Source organism: Drosophila virilis, chromosome X (genome assembly GCF_030788295.1).
Source record: "Drosophila virilis strain 15010-1051.87 chromosome X, Dvir_AGI_RSII-ME, whole genome shotgun sequence".
NCBI lineage: Eukaryota > Metazoa > Arthropoda > Insecta > Diptera > Drosophilidae > Drosophila > Drosophila virilis.
This window is the reverse complement of record NC_091543.1, coordinates 23,267,114-23,283,508: the sequence shown is the minus strand read 5'-3', so window position 1 is coordinate 23,283,508 and position 16,395 is coordinate 23,267,114. Positions and strand designations below refer to the sequence as shown.

General features: G+C 43.1%; 3 protein-coding genes across 3 annotated transcripts in view; 2 read left to right on the top strand and 1 right to left on the bottom strand.

Annotated features, from left to right (window-relative positions):
• Tlk (Tousled-like kinase) overlaps positions 1-8,835 on the top strand; it is a 49,576-nt gene extending 40,741 nt beyond the window's left edge. The window contains exons 2-7 of the mRNA XM_070209670.1: positions 4,061-6,919; positions 7,000-7,178; positions 7,637-7,829; positions 7,996-8,201; positions 8,267-8,486; positions 8,566-8,835. Of these exons, the coding sequence (XP_070065771.1) occupies positions 4,061-6,919; positions 7,000-7,178; positions 7,637-7,829; positions 7,996-8,201; positions 8,267-8,486; positions 8,566-8,823 (3,915 nt within the window). The 3' untranslated portion in view covers positions 8,824-8,835. The remainder of the gene's footprint in view (positions 1-4,060; positions 6,920-6,999; positions 7,179-7,636; positions 7,830-7,995; positions 8,202-8,266; positions 8,487-8,565) is intronic.
• A 114-nt stretch (positions 8,836-8,949) lies between these two features.
• On the top strand, positions 8,950-13,927 carry LOC138911324 (regulatory protein zeste-like). Its single transcript, XM_070209698.1, has one exon. It carries the CDS (start codon positions 8,950-8,952, stop codon positions 9,430-9,432), a length of 483 nt encoding a protein of 160 aa, XP_070065799.1. The 3' UTR covers positions 9,433-13,927.
• Positions 13,928-14,018: 91 nt separating this feature from the next.
• Positions 14,019-16,348, bottom strand: LOC6631795 (ketimine reductase mu-crystallin). The gene is made up of 3 exons (XM_032439551.2): positions 15,185-16,348; positions 14,371-14,568; positions 14,019-14,297 (listed from the first exon to the last, which is right to left on the bottom strand). The coding sequence occupies exons 1-3, from the start codon at positions 16,065-16,067 to the stop codon at positions 14,230-14,232; spliced, it is 1,149 nt and encodes a 382-aa protein (XP_032295442.1). The 5' UTR covers positions 16,068-16,348; the 3' UTR covers positions 14,019-14,229.
• Between the last annotated feature and the right edge of the window lie 47 nt (positions 16,349-16,395).

The following is a 16,395-nucleotide window of genomic DNA, read 5'->3' as shown; positions in this document are numbered from 1 at the left end:
TGGGTCTGTTAAGCAATTGGGGACGCAATCCATGTTAACCCATTGATTGCTCTGTATGGAAATTAACTAAATTTATATTTTAAAGAGAAATTAACACACAATCAATTATATTATCTTTCCCATGATATATTTTTAAAACAATATTAACCAGTTTATTCTTAAGTGCAATAACTTTACTGGATTGATAATGTAAATATTTAAGGTGCATAATGATTATAATCTACCGATAATGAAACTAGCGAAACGAAAAAAAAGTACTAGCTTTTTACTAAACATTTATATATTGAAACCAATGACAACGATAAAAGCAGCAACAACAATATATGTAGTATAATGAAACAAAAAATACAAAAATTAATTATTCGAGTGGCTCTGCCTTGCGTGTTTTTAACGTTCGCTTCCCATTCATTCGTCGCTACGATTCGTGCATGTTCGGCTCGTCGTCGTTGATACACGACGACGCCACTCGCACGCTAAAAATAAACGGACATACATAGTTTTTTCTTTCTTTCTTTTTTTTATTTTTTTTTTTTGTGCTGTGGGTAAGCAATGAAAACGAAAATTTGCGTGACGTCTCTCGACCTTGACTCATCGATGTGAACTGTTAAACTGCGGCGACGACGGCGACTGTTGTTGCCTGGCGTTGCGCGACGGCGTTGCCAGACAGTTACGATTGTTTTGGACTGTTGTGTTGGATGGCAGCCCTAATGTCAACGTCTTGCCGTGATGACGACAACCAGTTTTTTAAACACACACTAATGCATGCACACATCTATATATATATATATATTTTTTTTTGTGATGTTGTGTGTGTGTATTTGCAATGAAGCGTTATCACAACACGTTGCCAAAAGCAAAATAAAACTTGTTCGTTGCATGCGCTGAGGCTGTGGCTGCAGTGTTGTGCGTGCGAGTGAGGCAGAATGATAGCGTTAAAAAAAGGCTGCTGCCCGAAAGCATTTGAAAAAGCACCAAATATGCAACGGTTTTTCAAGCTGCATTGGAATGCACTCGAAATCGTTATAGTACTCGCTCACTCTCTCGCACAAACATACATATGTATGTATATGTATATGTGCATACGTACATCTGCTGCAGTCGCTGCCGCAGCAGCAGCAGCAGCAGTTGCAGTTGCTGACGCCACACATACATACACATACCCACATGCACAGATGGTGCCAATAAGAAGTGCATACTAACGTTATGCATGTCACTGCCACACCCTCGCACGCTGCCCCGCACCCACACCGACACAATACAGAGACCAGAGACAAGCATTCATATAGAGAGAGGGACGCTCACGCTCGAATTTGGTTTTGTCTCGGTTCGTTCTCGCCGTCTACGTCTGCGTCTCGCGGGCCTTTTCGCACGCTTTTGCTTTTGTGGTCCCCATCAACAACATCAACATCATCATAGATTTATCTCATTCGCGCGCACGTGAGTGGAGCAAGCCCAAAAATTAAGTCGTCGCTGCCCATTTCGTTTGCGTTTTGGGCTCGCCGCGGCTCGCACGGTTTGTTATCATTTGTTTTCTCTTTGGGTCTTGTCCGTTGTTGGTGTTGCCAATTTTGGCCGTTACAACTTTCTTGTGTGTTCGTTCGGGTTTTGCATTTGCTCATTTTTTCTTAGCCATGTTTGGCAACACTCTTTCACGGCGTCACATCTTCCGCTCTCACTCTCATCAAAGCAGCAGCAGGCAGCACCTTCGTTCAGCGCCCAGCTGTTGTTGTCGTGTTCACCTAACCGCAAACAGCGATGCGTCGCAACGCGGCGCGACGACAGCGCGAAATTTGCTTCCTTCCTTTTTACGCTGCTCGCTGCTGACTGCGGCGCTTGCAGAGCCGTTGCCAACATCGTCAGGAATACGTTGCCGTTAAACGTTTATTGGAGCAAATCAAAAAAAAACTTCTAAATCGAAAAATCTCACTAAGCTCATGTTTAGAAATCTTTAATCCAATTCTAATTTAAAGTTTTGTACTATTCCCTCCGAAACTGGCTATTAAAATATGCTGCATATATGTATGTACATACATACATATGAATGTAGATAAACTTTGAATTTATTTTTCATGCACTTTTAATTCGCATCAGCTTGATCATTATTTTTATTTTTCAATCATTTATATTGCGTTTCCATTCACAGTCACAGAAACACACACACATATACATACGTTATACATGACATGCATGTGCGTATGTACTATGTATAAATACGAACATAATTTGGGCAATGGCGTCGTCGCCAGCGTCGCTGTCAACGTCGACGTTAACGTCGACGTCGACGTCAACGCGCGCCTCGCGAAATGACAAAGACGCCGGTTGGGTTGCTCTGCTGCTGCTTGCTGGGCAATGTTGGAAGTGTAGCAAGAAGAAGAACGCTCGCAGTCGCGCAGCAAAGTCGTCGCAGCAGCAGCAGCAGCAGCAAAAGCAGCAGCAGCAGCAGCAGCAACTACAAATAGTTGTTGTAGTTGTGTAGTTTAGTTTCGGTGTTGTTTTTGGATGGGCGCGCGCGGAAGTCGCAGAAATTTATCAAAAGCAACAGAAAACCCAACGGGCCAACGAAGGCCGAGCGAGCGAACGACAGACGAAGCGGTGGCTGCCTGTCAATCGGATTAATTTTTATTGTACATTTCTTTCCATCGTTTTTGCAAATATTGTAGTGCTGTGTAGTGGTGCAGTTGTGTTGTTGTCTCGACTTCAGCTCCGGCTCGTTGTGTGCTCGCTCTTTCCCACTCTCTCTCTCTCTCTCTCTCTTGCGCTCTCTTTGGGTTTGTGTCTCTCACCCTCGCTCTCGCGCTCGCACTCTCTGCAAATAGCAATAGCGCCGAGTCTGAGACGTTCGTCGCTGTCGCTGTCGCTGCTGCTGTCGTCGTCGTCGTTGTCGTTGTCGTTGTCTGTGTACGCGTTTTATTGCTCTTGTTCTTCTTTTTTCACCTTCTTTCTTGCTCGTTACGGGCCGCGCGCACCATTACAAATACGCGTATAACAATTTGCTGCCTGCCCCGAAACTGAAAGAAAAATACAAATACCAGCCATAAACTAAGTACGCGGCGTGCAAAATAGTCGATTATAATCGTAAAGCGTGATGTAAAATTCATAAAAGTGCATAAATAAACACAGCAATGAATGTGATAAATTATAATACAATGTGAAAATTCATACACACACATACACGCACACACATACACATCATACACACGCATACATACACACACAGAAGCAAAGCGTATGTGTGTGCAGAAAAATATGCGGCGCTTAAAAAAGGTGAACGGCATTTTGTCATAAATAAGACACACACACACACACACACATACATACATACACAAAGCAAATGCAAATGCAAATTAAAAAAGAAAATAAAATAAAATTAAATTGTGTTGTGGGGAAAGAAACTTGAAAAGAAGTGTTCGCAAAAAGTAAATACATATGTACGAAAGAAAAAAAAAATTGTGTTGGGTAGACATATAATTTGTACTTTAATTTTCAACTTTGTTCTTGTTTCGTTTTTTTTTTTCTCTCTCATTGTCTTTGCTTTTTGATAAAATATTCCACACATGCAGAGGCACATTTCACAGACACACACACACACACGCAAACAAAAACACACACAATACTCAGACACTGCTGCTGCATTGCGCTCACTCACACGCACGTCTCGCGGAGCGGCGCTCAGCAGAGTAGCACGCGCTTGCTATGACGTCTCACTCACTCAAACACACACACATAACGCGTACTCGTCATATTGTTGCCATGTATTTTGCACGTTTCTCTTTCGCTCTTTTCGCTATTCTGCCATTTTATTTTTGTTGTTGTATTTTTTCAATTTGCGGCTCAGCTTCATCGTTGCCACTTTGTTGAGAGGCATATGTCTGGCAGCGCTGCGCTATCGCCAACGAACCAGCGAATCAAAACAAAAAGTGGTTCAGTGTTGCAAACGACAGTGCCTTGCATATCGATAGGAGGAATCGATCAATTGATTAGCTTAATACATATACGTAATGTGCATAAAACAATAGGATAATTAATTTATTTTGTGTTTTGTTTTACCTATTCCCTGCAGATGTCCGCCGGCGCTCAATTGCAGATGGCCCCACAGACCACATCGACCCTAAGTCATCATCATCCGAGCAGTCAAGCAGCACAGCAGCAACAGCAGCAACAACAGCAGCAGCCGGCACAGCAGCAACATTTTGCAAATCATCACAGTACGCAAGCGCAGCAGCAACAGCAATTGCTGCCACAGCAACTCACGCAGCAGCAACATTTGCAAACGCACACGTTGCATTTGCAACAGCAGGCGGCAGCAGCAGCAGCAGCAGCAGCGGCGGCGGCGGCGGCAGCTGCGCAACAGCAGCAGCAGCAGCAACAACAACAACAGCAGCAGCAGCAGCAGCAGCAGCAACAACAGTCGCTGCATCATAGCGCACTGCCGCCACAACATCAACAGCTGCAACATTTGCACCAGCAGCATCCGCACGCAGCGCTGCATCAGCAGCAACAGCAGCCACACGGCGCTGCTGGCGGACACAGTAGCAATCCGGACTCGAATATGAGCACTGGTTCCTCGCACAGCGAAAAGGATGTCAACGATATGCTAGGACTCGGCAGCCTACAACAGCAGCAGCTTAACGCTGGACTGCACTCAAACAACGGCGCCTCCATGCTTGACATGCTCAGTGTCCAACAGCAGCAGCAGCAACAGCAACAACAACAACAGCAGCAGCAGCAGCAGCAGCAGCACAATAGCACTGGCCCGGGAAGTGGACCCGGACCCGGACTTGTACCCGCCACCAATGCCAGCGGGAAACAGCCGCGCACGCCCGCGGAGCGCAAGCGAAAACGCAAAATGCCGAATAGTTCAGACGAAACAGGCAACGGCGGCGGCGGCGGCAGCAGCAGCAGCGTCGTTGGCGGCCTTAAAGTCGGCAAATCGCTGGCATTCCGCGACGGCATTTCAAAAACGCCAGCCGGCCTAGCGTTAAGCCTGGGCGCTGATCGCTGTACACTATCCAGCGGCGGTGGCGGCGGCGGCGGCGGCAGCGTTAGCGGTTCCGGTGCCAGCGCTGGCGGCAAAAGTGCGCGTCTATTGCTGCCAGGCGCCAGTGACAACAAGAAGATCAACGATTACTTCAACAAGCAGCAGCAGCAGCAGTCGGGCGGCAATTCAACGCTGCGGCAGCACACGGGCAGCAAGTCGCCATCGTCGGCAACACAGCAGCAGCAGCAACAGCACCAGCAGCAGCAGCAGCAACAACAACAGCAGCAACAGCAGCAGCAACAGCAACAGCAGCAGCAGCAGGTGAACAGCCAGGTGCAGACGACGAGCGCGTATTCCATACACGGCTATCATTCAACTAGTCCACAGACGCAGTCGCCCAGCCAGCAGCAGGTGCAGCAGGCGGGCGCCGAGTTTCATTTTGTTAGCTCTGCGGCGGCGGCGGCGGCGGCGGCAGCGGCGGCAAAACAGCAGCGCCAACAGCAGCAGCAACAACAGACTTCCAATGCAATGGTTCCTCAGCAGACGCAAATGGGCGTGGCCATGTCACATGTCGGTGTGGCGCATGGCGTCCTTAACGCCGCCAGTCTCGGACTGGGTGTGGTCGGGCCACAAACGGCACAGCAGCAGGCGCAGCAACAGCAACAGCTGCCCGTGACCACATCGGCGGCCAGCGTGGCCGTTGTGCCCACGCATCAGCAGCTAAGCACGCTGGGCGTCAATGTGGGCGTCGGTGTTGGCGTCAATGTGGGCGTCGGCGTGGGTGTTGGCGGTTTGCCGCCACCGCCGCCGCCACTGCCAATGCCGACGGCAATCATGACATACACGAAGAGCACACAAACGGAAGTGTCACAGATGGAGCTACAGGAGCGGGAGGCGGAGCACGAGTCGGGTAAGGCGAAGCTGGACGAGATGACAAGACTGTCCGATGAGCAAAAGTGCCAGATAATGAGCCACCAGAAGGTGATCGATCAGCACAAGTCGCACATTGCCAAGTGCATTGATGTGGTTAAGAAGCTGCTCAAGGAGAAGAGCAGCATCGAGAAGAAGGAGGCGCGACAGAAGTGCATGCAGAATCGATTGAGATTGGGCCAGTTTGTGACACAGCGCGTCGGCGCCACATTCCAGGAGAACTGGACGGACGGCTATGCGTTTCAGGAGCTCAGCCGACGCCAGGAGGAGATAACGGCTGAGCGCGAGGAGATCGATCGCCAGAAGAAGCAGCTGATGAAGAAGCGCCCAGCCGAATCCGGACGCAAGCGCAACAACAACAGCAACCAGCAAAACAACCAGCACCAGCAACAGCAACAGAATTCCAATTCCAATGACTCCTCCCAGCTGACTGATCGACTTGGCGGCAATGCCGGCGCCGGCAGCCTGGACAGCGGCATTGCTGTCGGCAACGCTGCCGTCAATGCATCTGGCGCCGGCGGCGTAGGCGCTGGCAGCGGTGCTGTTGTGGTCGTCTCGTGCGGCCGTGGTCTCTCCCGCTCCAATTCAACACAAGCCCAGCAGGCGCAACTGCTCCATAATGGCGGCGGTGGTCCTGGCGGCGGCGTTGCCGGCGGTGGCGGTGGCGCCGGATCGGGCGCCAATGTCGGCAACAGCGGCGGCGTCGGTGACAGACTGTCGGATCGCGGCGGCGGCGGTGGCGGTGCTGGCAGTGGAACCGGCGCTGGCGGCGGCGGCGGCATCGGTGGCAACGATAGCGGCAGCTGCTCAGATTCGGGCACATTTCTTAAACCGGATCCGGTGTCGGGCGCGTATACGGCGCAGGAGTACTACGAATACGATGAGATACTCAAGCTGCGACAGAACGCACTCAAAAAGGAGGACGCCGATCTGCAGCTGGAGATGGAGAAGCTCGAGCGTGAACGTAATCTCCACATACGCGAGCTCAAGCGCATACTCAACGAAGATCAGGTACCTGACGCATGTCCAGCCTGGCCAGCCCTCTCAACAAATTGCTCTTTGTCTAATCACATTTTTTTTTCCCATTGCAGTCCCGCTTTAACAATCATCCTGTGCTGAATGATCGCTATCTGCTTCTGATGCTGCTGGGCAAGGGCGGCTTCTCCGAGGTGCACAAGGCATTTGACCTCAAGGAGCAACGCTATGTCGCATGTAAGGTGCACCAATTAAACAAGGATTGGAAGGAGGATAAGAAAGCTAATTATATCAAGTGAGTAGAGGCAGCAGCGCGAACCGAGCAATTAGAAATAACCAAATAGAAATCAATTAGATTCCTTCAACAACATTCAGATACTCGTCCGTCACTTAACGTTGCATGTTCAAATCCTAGAGAGGGGCGTGCTATTTACAGTCCCATGTTAAGTGTAACATTTTACATGTAAACAAAAGCGCGCCATAGCTTGTTCAAAATAATGTTAGCTCCACACAAAAATGCTGGATAGGGCTTTCCACAAGCTCTATAAATAATGTTGATACATATTTGCTGGCAATATTTGCCATTTGCCATTGACCAGGACTTTAGTTAGGGGAAATAGAAAAGTGAGGGGGGAAGTGGATTCGCTTCGATTGAATCGTCATAATACACACACACACACACACACACACACAGATGCACTAGCACACATATTGCTCATGCTTCCGACTATGTTTTGTATACTTAAAATCTAGACACGCCTTGCGGGAGTACAACATACACAAGGCGCTGGATCATCCGCGCGTGGTGAAGCTCTATGATGTCTTTGAGATCGATGCGAATTCGTTCTGCACCGTGCTGGAGTATTGCGATGGACACGATCTCGACTTTTATCTGAAGCAGCATAAGACTATACCCGAGCGTGAGGCGCGCTCGATAATAATGCAGGTGAGTGTGCACGAAACTATATATGGAACTAAAATGTTCAAATTGAATTCTAAGTTTGAGCTATATTCCGCTTACGTTTTGCTTTTTTTTTTTTTTAATTGCCTTTTGTGCACGGCATTCGTAAACGTAAACGCTTTCACAATCATATTCATTATTTTATATTCAGGTTGTATCTGCACTCAAGTATCTAAATGAGATTAAACCGCCTGTCATCCATTACGATCTGAAGCCGGGCAATATATTGTTAACCGAGGGCAATGTTTGTGGCGAGATCAAAATAACCGACTTCGGTTTGTCCAAAGTGATGGACGATGAGAACTACAATCCGGATCATGGCATGGATCTGACATCTCAGGGCGCGGGCACCTATTGGTAAATACGAATCAAGTTGACTTTTTTTATGCAACTAACTCAATAATTCGTTTGGTCTTTTGCAGGTATCTGCCGCCGGAATGCTTTGTGGTTGGCAAGAATCCACCGAAAATCTCATCAAAAGTGGATGTGTGGAGCGTGGGCGTGATATTTTATCAGTGTTTATATGGCAAGAAGCCGTTTGGCCATAATCAATCGCAGGCCACAATTCTCGAGGAGAATACCATACTGAAGGCCACCGAAGTGCAGTTCTCCAATAAGCCAACTGTCTCCAATGAGGCAAAGGTTAGTCCGAATCACAATTTTTTAGTATTCCTTAGATCATATTTTAATGCTGGGTCTGGATTTCGATTGTTTCTCGTAGAGTTTCATACGCGGCTGTTTGGCCTATCGCAAGGAGGATCGCATGGATGTGTTTGCACTCGCACGGCATGAGTATATACAGCCGCCCATACCGAAGCACGGGCGCGGCTCGCTGAATCAACAGCAGGCGCAGCAGCAGCAGCAGCAACAGCAGCAGCAACAGCAACAACAGTCGTCCACGTCGCAGGCCAATTCGGCGGGACAGACATCGTTCTCAGCCCACATGTTTGGCAATATGAATCAGTCCAGCTCGTCCTAGCTGCCAACTAAACGCAATTCCAATTCATAATTCGCCGCCGCAGCAGCAGCTGCTAGCCAACAGCAACGTACCAACCACAACAACAACAACAACAACAACAGCAACAATAATAATATTAATATTAATATGAACAACTGCAGCAACAACAACAATAACAATAGCAGCAGCAGCAGCATAAACAACCACATTAACAACATCTACAGCAGTCGTAGGCTGCACAGCAGCAGCTATTATGCCACAACATTGCTTGATGCGGCCGCCTATTGCTACGAGACTGTAATGGATGCCACGCACTACAAGTTGCAGCCGCCAGTAGCAGCAGCAGCAGCAGCAGCGGCAGCAGCAGCATCATCAACAACAACCACAACATTAACAGCAACAACATTGCACTCGCAACAGCAGCTGCAGCTGCCTGTATTGGCCATGCCCACAGCAGCGGCAGGAGCAACAACAACGATTAGCGGCAGCGGCACCGGCACCGGCACCACAACAACAACCACACGCACCTATCTGGGCATGTACAAGCGCTGGCAGCAGCAGCAGCTGCAGCAACAGGCGCAACTGCAACAGCAACAGCAGCTATTGCTGCTGCAGCAGGAGCTGCTCTAGCTGTGCACTGACGTTAAGCAACACTGCCAACAGTTAACGAACGCTTACTGCTGCTGCTACTGCTGCTGCAGCTGCAGCTGCAACTGCAACTGCCAATGGATGCAACAGCAGCAAAGGAAAAACAGATGCAACAGCAACAGCAACAGCAACGGTAACAGCAACAACCACAAAAACAACCAGCAAGAACAACCCGAAGAATTTCCATAGGCGCCTCCCAAGCAAAGCGCGTCGCAAATGCATAAAATAAAAACAAAAAACTAAATTAAACAAAACTATATACATGTATAAATAAATATATATGTATATTTATGTATATATATATATATAACATATATATATATATATATGTGTATATATATATATTTATAGTATATATATGCATATATATTATATTAAATGTGATAAACAAGCGAAAAGCAAAAAAAAAAAGAAAAAGAAGAAAAAGAAACAAAACAATGAATACAGCTGAACATAAGAATATTGATAGATGGCAAAGCAGCAAAGAAGCAAAGACAGCGAGAATTGGTTCGAAGCTAAAGACGAACGCTGGATTGCTAAAAAAAAAGAAAAACAAGAGTAAATGGGAAGCAGATCAGCAAACGGAATAGAAAAGGAAGAGCTGGAGGAGAAAGAGAATAGATGAAGAGCTACATAGTTGTTTAAAAAGGCTGCTAAAATCGTGTATTTTTTTTTTTTTTTTTTTTTTTGTTAACTATATTAAACACAACGGAAATAAGCAGCAGAAAGTTAATAATAATAATTATAATATTAAAAAAAAAAAGGTAAATGTAAATTTAGTAACTAATTAACCACAAAAAACACGCCAACGATATGGCGTTGATACCCACGGCAAGAAAAGAGTTTTTCTTTGTATTACAAAACAAAACATAATAAAAAATAATATATATAATAGTAACAGGCAACAGCAAAACAACAACAACAAACAGCAACAAACAGCAACAAAATATAGCAAAATTAGCGTAGATTGAAAGAAAAAAATACGAAGAAAATATAAGCAAGGCCAAAATGGCAGCAGACAACAGCAGTAAAATTAACAGCGGAGATAACAGTGACATGTGACAGAAACAGTAACATGAACTTAACATACTCTTTACACACACACACACACCAACACCAACACCAATACCCACACAATAAAAGAAATGGGTTTAGTTTGTATGTTGTTCACCTGCACACATTTACACACACTGCAGATTGTTCATATATATATAGATATATATATATATATCTTATGTTCGTCTTGATTAGTTTGTTTGTTTGATTCTGCCTTAATATACAATACACACATAATGAAAACAAAAATACGTTTATACATAAATCATTATATATACACAATATATAAATACATAAATATAAAGATTAATATGCCAGTAATTTTTTTTAATTCACACTGTAAATTGTATTTCTATACATACCACAAACACACACTCACTCGCACACACACTCGCACACAATTGAAATTTCAACAATATGAAATTTTTTAAATGAGAATCGAATTTAAAATCGTTTTTGCATTTAAATCATATTTATTTTGTATCAAAATTCTGTTGCATCGTTCACATCCGAAAAGCCAATTGTTTGTAATTTATTTTGGAAGCGATAAACCTGAAGCCCCCCTCCCACACACACACACACACACACACATGCGCGGAACAACAACAACAACAACAACCCAAACAATTGAATACACTAGCAAAGCAGACAAAATATGAGTACACTGTACGAAAGAAATAGTTGAAATGTTTATCAAAAGTAAAACTCATAAACAATAAAAAGCAAACATTTTTATATGCCACACAAATACAGCAACAGCAACAACAACAACAACAAAATATGCAAAATTTTCAACAAGTTGTACCAACTCTTAAAAGTAAATTTATATATATATATACATGACTATATATAATATATATAATATAATATAAAAACGTAAGAACACACACATCTGAGAAAACAAAACAAAAAAACTTCTTATTAAATAATAACTAATGTAATAGTTTTTATTAAATATATAATATATATGCATATATGTATATATATACATATATATTGGTATATGTGTATGTATATATATATATATGTATATATGTATGTATGTATGTATTACTTATATTGCATAATATATATTTTTTTTTTAATTTTAAACCATAATTGTAATGAACTATTGCGTAACAATGTATTAAATATTAATATCAAAGGCATATTAATAGAAATATATAAAAAAAAAAAAAAACAAAACAAAACAAAACAATTTAAAAATATGATAAAAAACAACAAAAAAAAAAAAACTACCACGCTAAATGTTTCAATAATATATAGAGATCTATATGTATGTAAAACCCATATATAAAAATTTGCCCAAAGCAAAGTAAACGAAACTAAAATGTTGAGAAACCGCTGAGAGATACCAGCAAAAGTTGATATACACATAGGGGTTAGGGTGGGGTTGGGGACTCTTCGTCGGGCACTTTCATGGCCCCCAAATTCCACAGCTTTTTCAAGTCGCAGTCAAAAGTAAAGCAAAAAATAAACAACTAAATGAAGGGAAAAATATGGAAAGAGGAAAAACAAACTTAGCTCTGGCAAAGATTTTTGGGGAAAAGACGGGAGTGTGTGTGTGTGTTAGGTGGAAAGAGACAGCCAGAGCTGTAAAGATGAAAAGTTTGAGAGCGAAAAATAAAAAAAAACACACACACAATGTGAAAATATGAAGAAATCAAGCAAAAACATTTTTTTCTTTAGTCAATACAAAATATAAAATGAAGTGAAAAATTAGAGTTTAGTGCGCTAACAAAGTTAATATGAAATATTGCAAAGCGAAACCGAATGAGAATGAGACAGACGTAGGCAACAGAGACAGATATACACGAGACAGAGACGGAAATAGAGATAGAGACAGAGAGATGCATGATGCAACAGGAAGCAAGAGGCAACAACAAGTTGCAACTGAAGAACAAGCAACCCCATAAAACAAACAAGTAGCAAAGAAACTGTAAATATTAAATATACATATATATGTAATAATAAAAATAAAATAATACTAATTAATTTATGCCTAATTAAAATTTAATAAATTCGATGCAACAGCCACAAAAGCAAGAGCAAAAGCAAAAGCAAAGCAAAAAATACAGTAAAAAACAAAAACAAAGAAACAAAAAAAAAAAACGAAAAGAAAAGAAATGAAAAGAAAAACAAGCAAAAATCAAGAACCATTTCATGAGACGCGTACAAAGCTTGTGCATGTGCGTGCGTACTTTCCTTTAATTTTAGCCATCAGTCTTAAGTGTGTTTTTTTTTTTTTTATTGTCAGCGTCAATAAATATATGTAATTTAAATCTATTATTAATGCAACTATGATTATTATTATTATTATTATTATTGTATAATTATAATTATGATTTTTTTTTTGTAACTTTAATTCAATCGATTGAATGCGTGTGTGTTGATTTAATTTTAACAAACAGCAAGAGCGAAGAATCTATATGTAAAATGCACATTTTAAATTATACATATATACCGCATATATGTACGCATATATGTGTATATATACATTTTAAAGAAAACTATTATTTTTATTATTATTTTTTTAAAAACAGTTCCGGTTCGCCACACAGCGAAAGCGAACTGAACACAAAAAACCAACAGCAAAATAAACAAGCAAAATGTTTTCAAAAAAAAAAAAAAAAAAAAAAAAAAATACAAGAAGATTTATGATTTTTATTCATTTTTCAAATTAATTTGAATTGATTTGCGTACTCAAAATATTTCAAGACAGAAATAAAAGACAAGGCATTCTAATGTGTAATAACTATTAAGTGTTTAAATAGTACTAAATAATAAAGAAAAGAAAAGAAATCAAAATACAAATACTTAAAGCCCAACAACAACATGGAAACAACAACCACAACAACAACAACAACAACACAAGCTGGTGTCTCATTTGCAGCGGAAGTCGCAAGATGAAAAAGCCCAATTAAATTATTTGTTGAGTATTTTATTAATTATAAAATTTGAATTGAGAGGCGAAAAAAAAGCAAAACAAAACAAACGCTGATTATACATATATATGTATATGTATATATATATGCATATATATATATATATAATTATATAACAAAATTATTTAATAGTTATGCTAAAAAATTTAAACCAAAGTGGGAAAAACGCATGCGGCATTGAAAAGGGCTTAGACTGGGACCCAAACCCAACCCAAGATAAAAGACAAACAAAAAACACTTCCCACTAGGTTTTAGGCCGCGTTTCTAAAGGCTAACATCATCTACATATATAAATGAAAATTGGATGAGTGCGAAAGGTGTGAAGGGCCAGCTGAAAGGCAAGGGGGCAAAAGCGGTTGAGCAGATGATGAAAAAACCAGATACTAAATTAATAAGTAAAACATAAAATTAATGAATAACAAATTTCAAAAACAAAACAAATGACAAAAGCAAAAAAAAAAAAACAAAAACAAAAACAAACAAAAACAAAAAAACCAACAAAACATTGAAAATAAAAAAAAAAATACTAAAATGATTACAAAACAAAAAAAAATTTACAAAAAAAAATTGTAGTTTTATATTGATAGATTTCCAGCTTTAATTCGTTTAATTATGTTTGCTTTAAGCGCTAATTGTTAATTTCTTATGGCTCAATATTTTGAGGGGCAACCCCTACGGTTTCCCTATGCATTTTGCTGTCAGTTTGTGCCTGGATGATATCCGTCATAGTCCCATCCAAGTGGAATGATCTCTCAGCAGCCCGAATCGGAGTGGAGCATTACTTGGCGCATGACAGGAGCGCCGACTGCACGGCTTCGGCCACACAAGCATCCTCGGAGGCCATTCCTATGCGCCGCAGACAAACAAAATGGGAGTTCATAAATGGTGTTATTGATAATATTTCGTCTGGAGAGCTCACCCATCGACTGAAATATGGTCACTGCCTGCTCATCCGGATAGTTGCCATGGATTATAACTCCGCCCAACTCGCCAGCTATCGGCGCGGGCAGACCCACCAGCTCGTGCTCAGCATTGGACAGACAGTCGACGTAGACCAGCGATTCGGCATAGATATCCGCGGACACCTCGCCAAAGTGCACCTCGCCAGCGCCCACAGCTGTAAGTAGATCAAACATTTGTAAGGGTTTTTATAAATCTTTTGATCAGTCGCGTAGGAAAAGTCATGCCCGTTTGTCTGTGTTGTCTGTTAATCTGCAAAGAATAGCTAGCTACATATTCCGGACTCGGCAGCATTGGATCCCCCCCATCTCGTATATGCAGCTGCCATAAGATTTCGATTGAAAATCCTGTTCGCGTTTTAAGATACTCTCATTAAACTTGGCATATAGTATGAGCTCCATTATGTTCTTATCATATGAACATAACATAATATAAGCTCTATAGGAAAAACGGTGCTTTGGCCTTCGAGGAAGTTATTTCAACGAGAATTTACATGCTTCTCAAAATATATGAGCGAAATCTTATCTGGCATAAAAGCGATCGGGCGATAAGAGAACATAGTATGGCAAAGCATAGAAACGTCTCGTTAAGAGTTTCCGTAACTGGACCTATGCTGTTTCAACAACATTTCTTTACAAATGAGTGGAGTCTGCTAATATGTGGTTCCTTTCTCAAGCTCTATCGGGATTCATTCCTAACAAAAGACGAAATGGATGCATATATATATATATTATATATCAGACGGAAGGGACATCAAATTGAGCTCCGCTTACCGTTGATGTGAACGGAGCGCTTTTCGCGCAGATCGTTGGCATGGATGAGCGCCTCACGCGCGTATGTGGCCATGCAGATGACGTCCGCCTGGGCAACGGCCTCGCGAGCCGAGCTGCAAACCTTGATGTCGGGCATGTCTGTGGCATAGCTGTTGCTGCTGTCGCTGGACAGCCGCTGGCGCAGCTGGCTGGCCAGCTGGACGGCTTGGGATTCGGTGCGATTGTATAGATTCAGCTGCTTCACCTTGAAGTTGGCGCACATGGCGGCGGCATGCAGCTGCCCCTGGGCGCCGCAACCCACGATAGCCACGTTGATCTCAAGCTGATGCTCCGCTCGCGGCCCAAAGCGACGGAAGTACAAGTATTTTGTGGCCACCAGCGAGGCGGATACAGTGCGCCATGTGGTGATGTCCGTGCCAGCCATAATGGCCTCCAGTTCGCCCGTCTTCACATTGAAAAGCATTATGTTGGCGCAGATGCTCGGCAACGGCGGCTGTAGCTGCCGGTTGGCCCTGAAAGATGTGACAACCTTGCAGGCCAGCGTCGAGCGGCCCACATTGGTGGCATCGCCGCCAGCGCCGCCCGCCGTCAATCGATAGTTGCCCACAAAGGCGGGCATGGTCAGCATTAGCTTGCTGGGATCGTTGCCGGCTATGGTGACGCTGCGCGCCGGCTGACTCACATACGACTTGCTGCTGTTATTGGACTGCAGCTCATTGCCCTGATCCTGCTCCATGTGCTCGACTCCGGCATTGGCGTTCGGCTCACTCGTATGATCCACAACCGCCTTAAGCGCCGCCTCGACGGCCTCGTTGACCATCGGCCAATTGAGTACGCGGCGCACGGACTCGGCGTTGTAGAAAACGGGACTAAGATTGTTCATTTTTTAAATAATTCCTATTTTCAACTATTTTTGGGAATCCGAACTGAACGGAAGTTGCAGATGTAATGACCAAAAAGTCAGCAGGCACCAAATCTTGAAAGCTAATCTGGCATTAAATGCATGGCCAACTAAACTGTCGAGCCACCAAAATACTGGTAAAGTTTCACGTATGTATATTTTGTTTCAACTTTATTTTACATATATCTATATTCGGACGTGCGGACTTGCTGCATTTTTCATTTATTTTTACCAATTCAAATAGTAAACATGACCTTTGATCGCATTCGAGTCTTTGCCATAACATTCTGTAACGCTCAACAGCTCTTTT

Coding starts and splice junctions, on each gene's coding strand:
- LOC138911324 (XM_070209698.1), top strand. CDS start 8,950: ATGAACAACTGCAGCAACAACAACAATAACAATAGCAGCAGCAGCAGC.
- LOC6631795 (XM_032439551.2), bottom strand. CDS start 16,067: ATGAACAATCTTAGTCCCGTTTTCTACAACGCCGAGTCCGTGCGCCGC. Junction 14,569..15,184: donor GCGCTCCGTTCACATCAACG/GTAAGCGGAGCT, acceptor ATCTACTTACAG/CTGTGGGCGCTGGCGAGGTG. Junction 14,298..14,370: donor GACCATATTTCAGTCGATGG/GTGAGCTCTCCA, acceptor TGCGGCGCATAG/GAATGGCCTCCGAGGATGCT.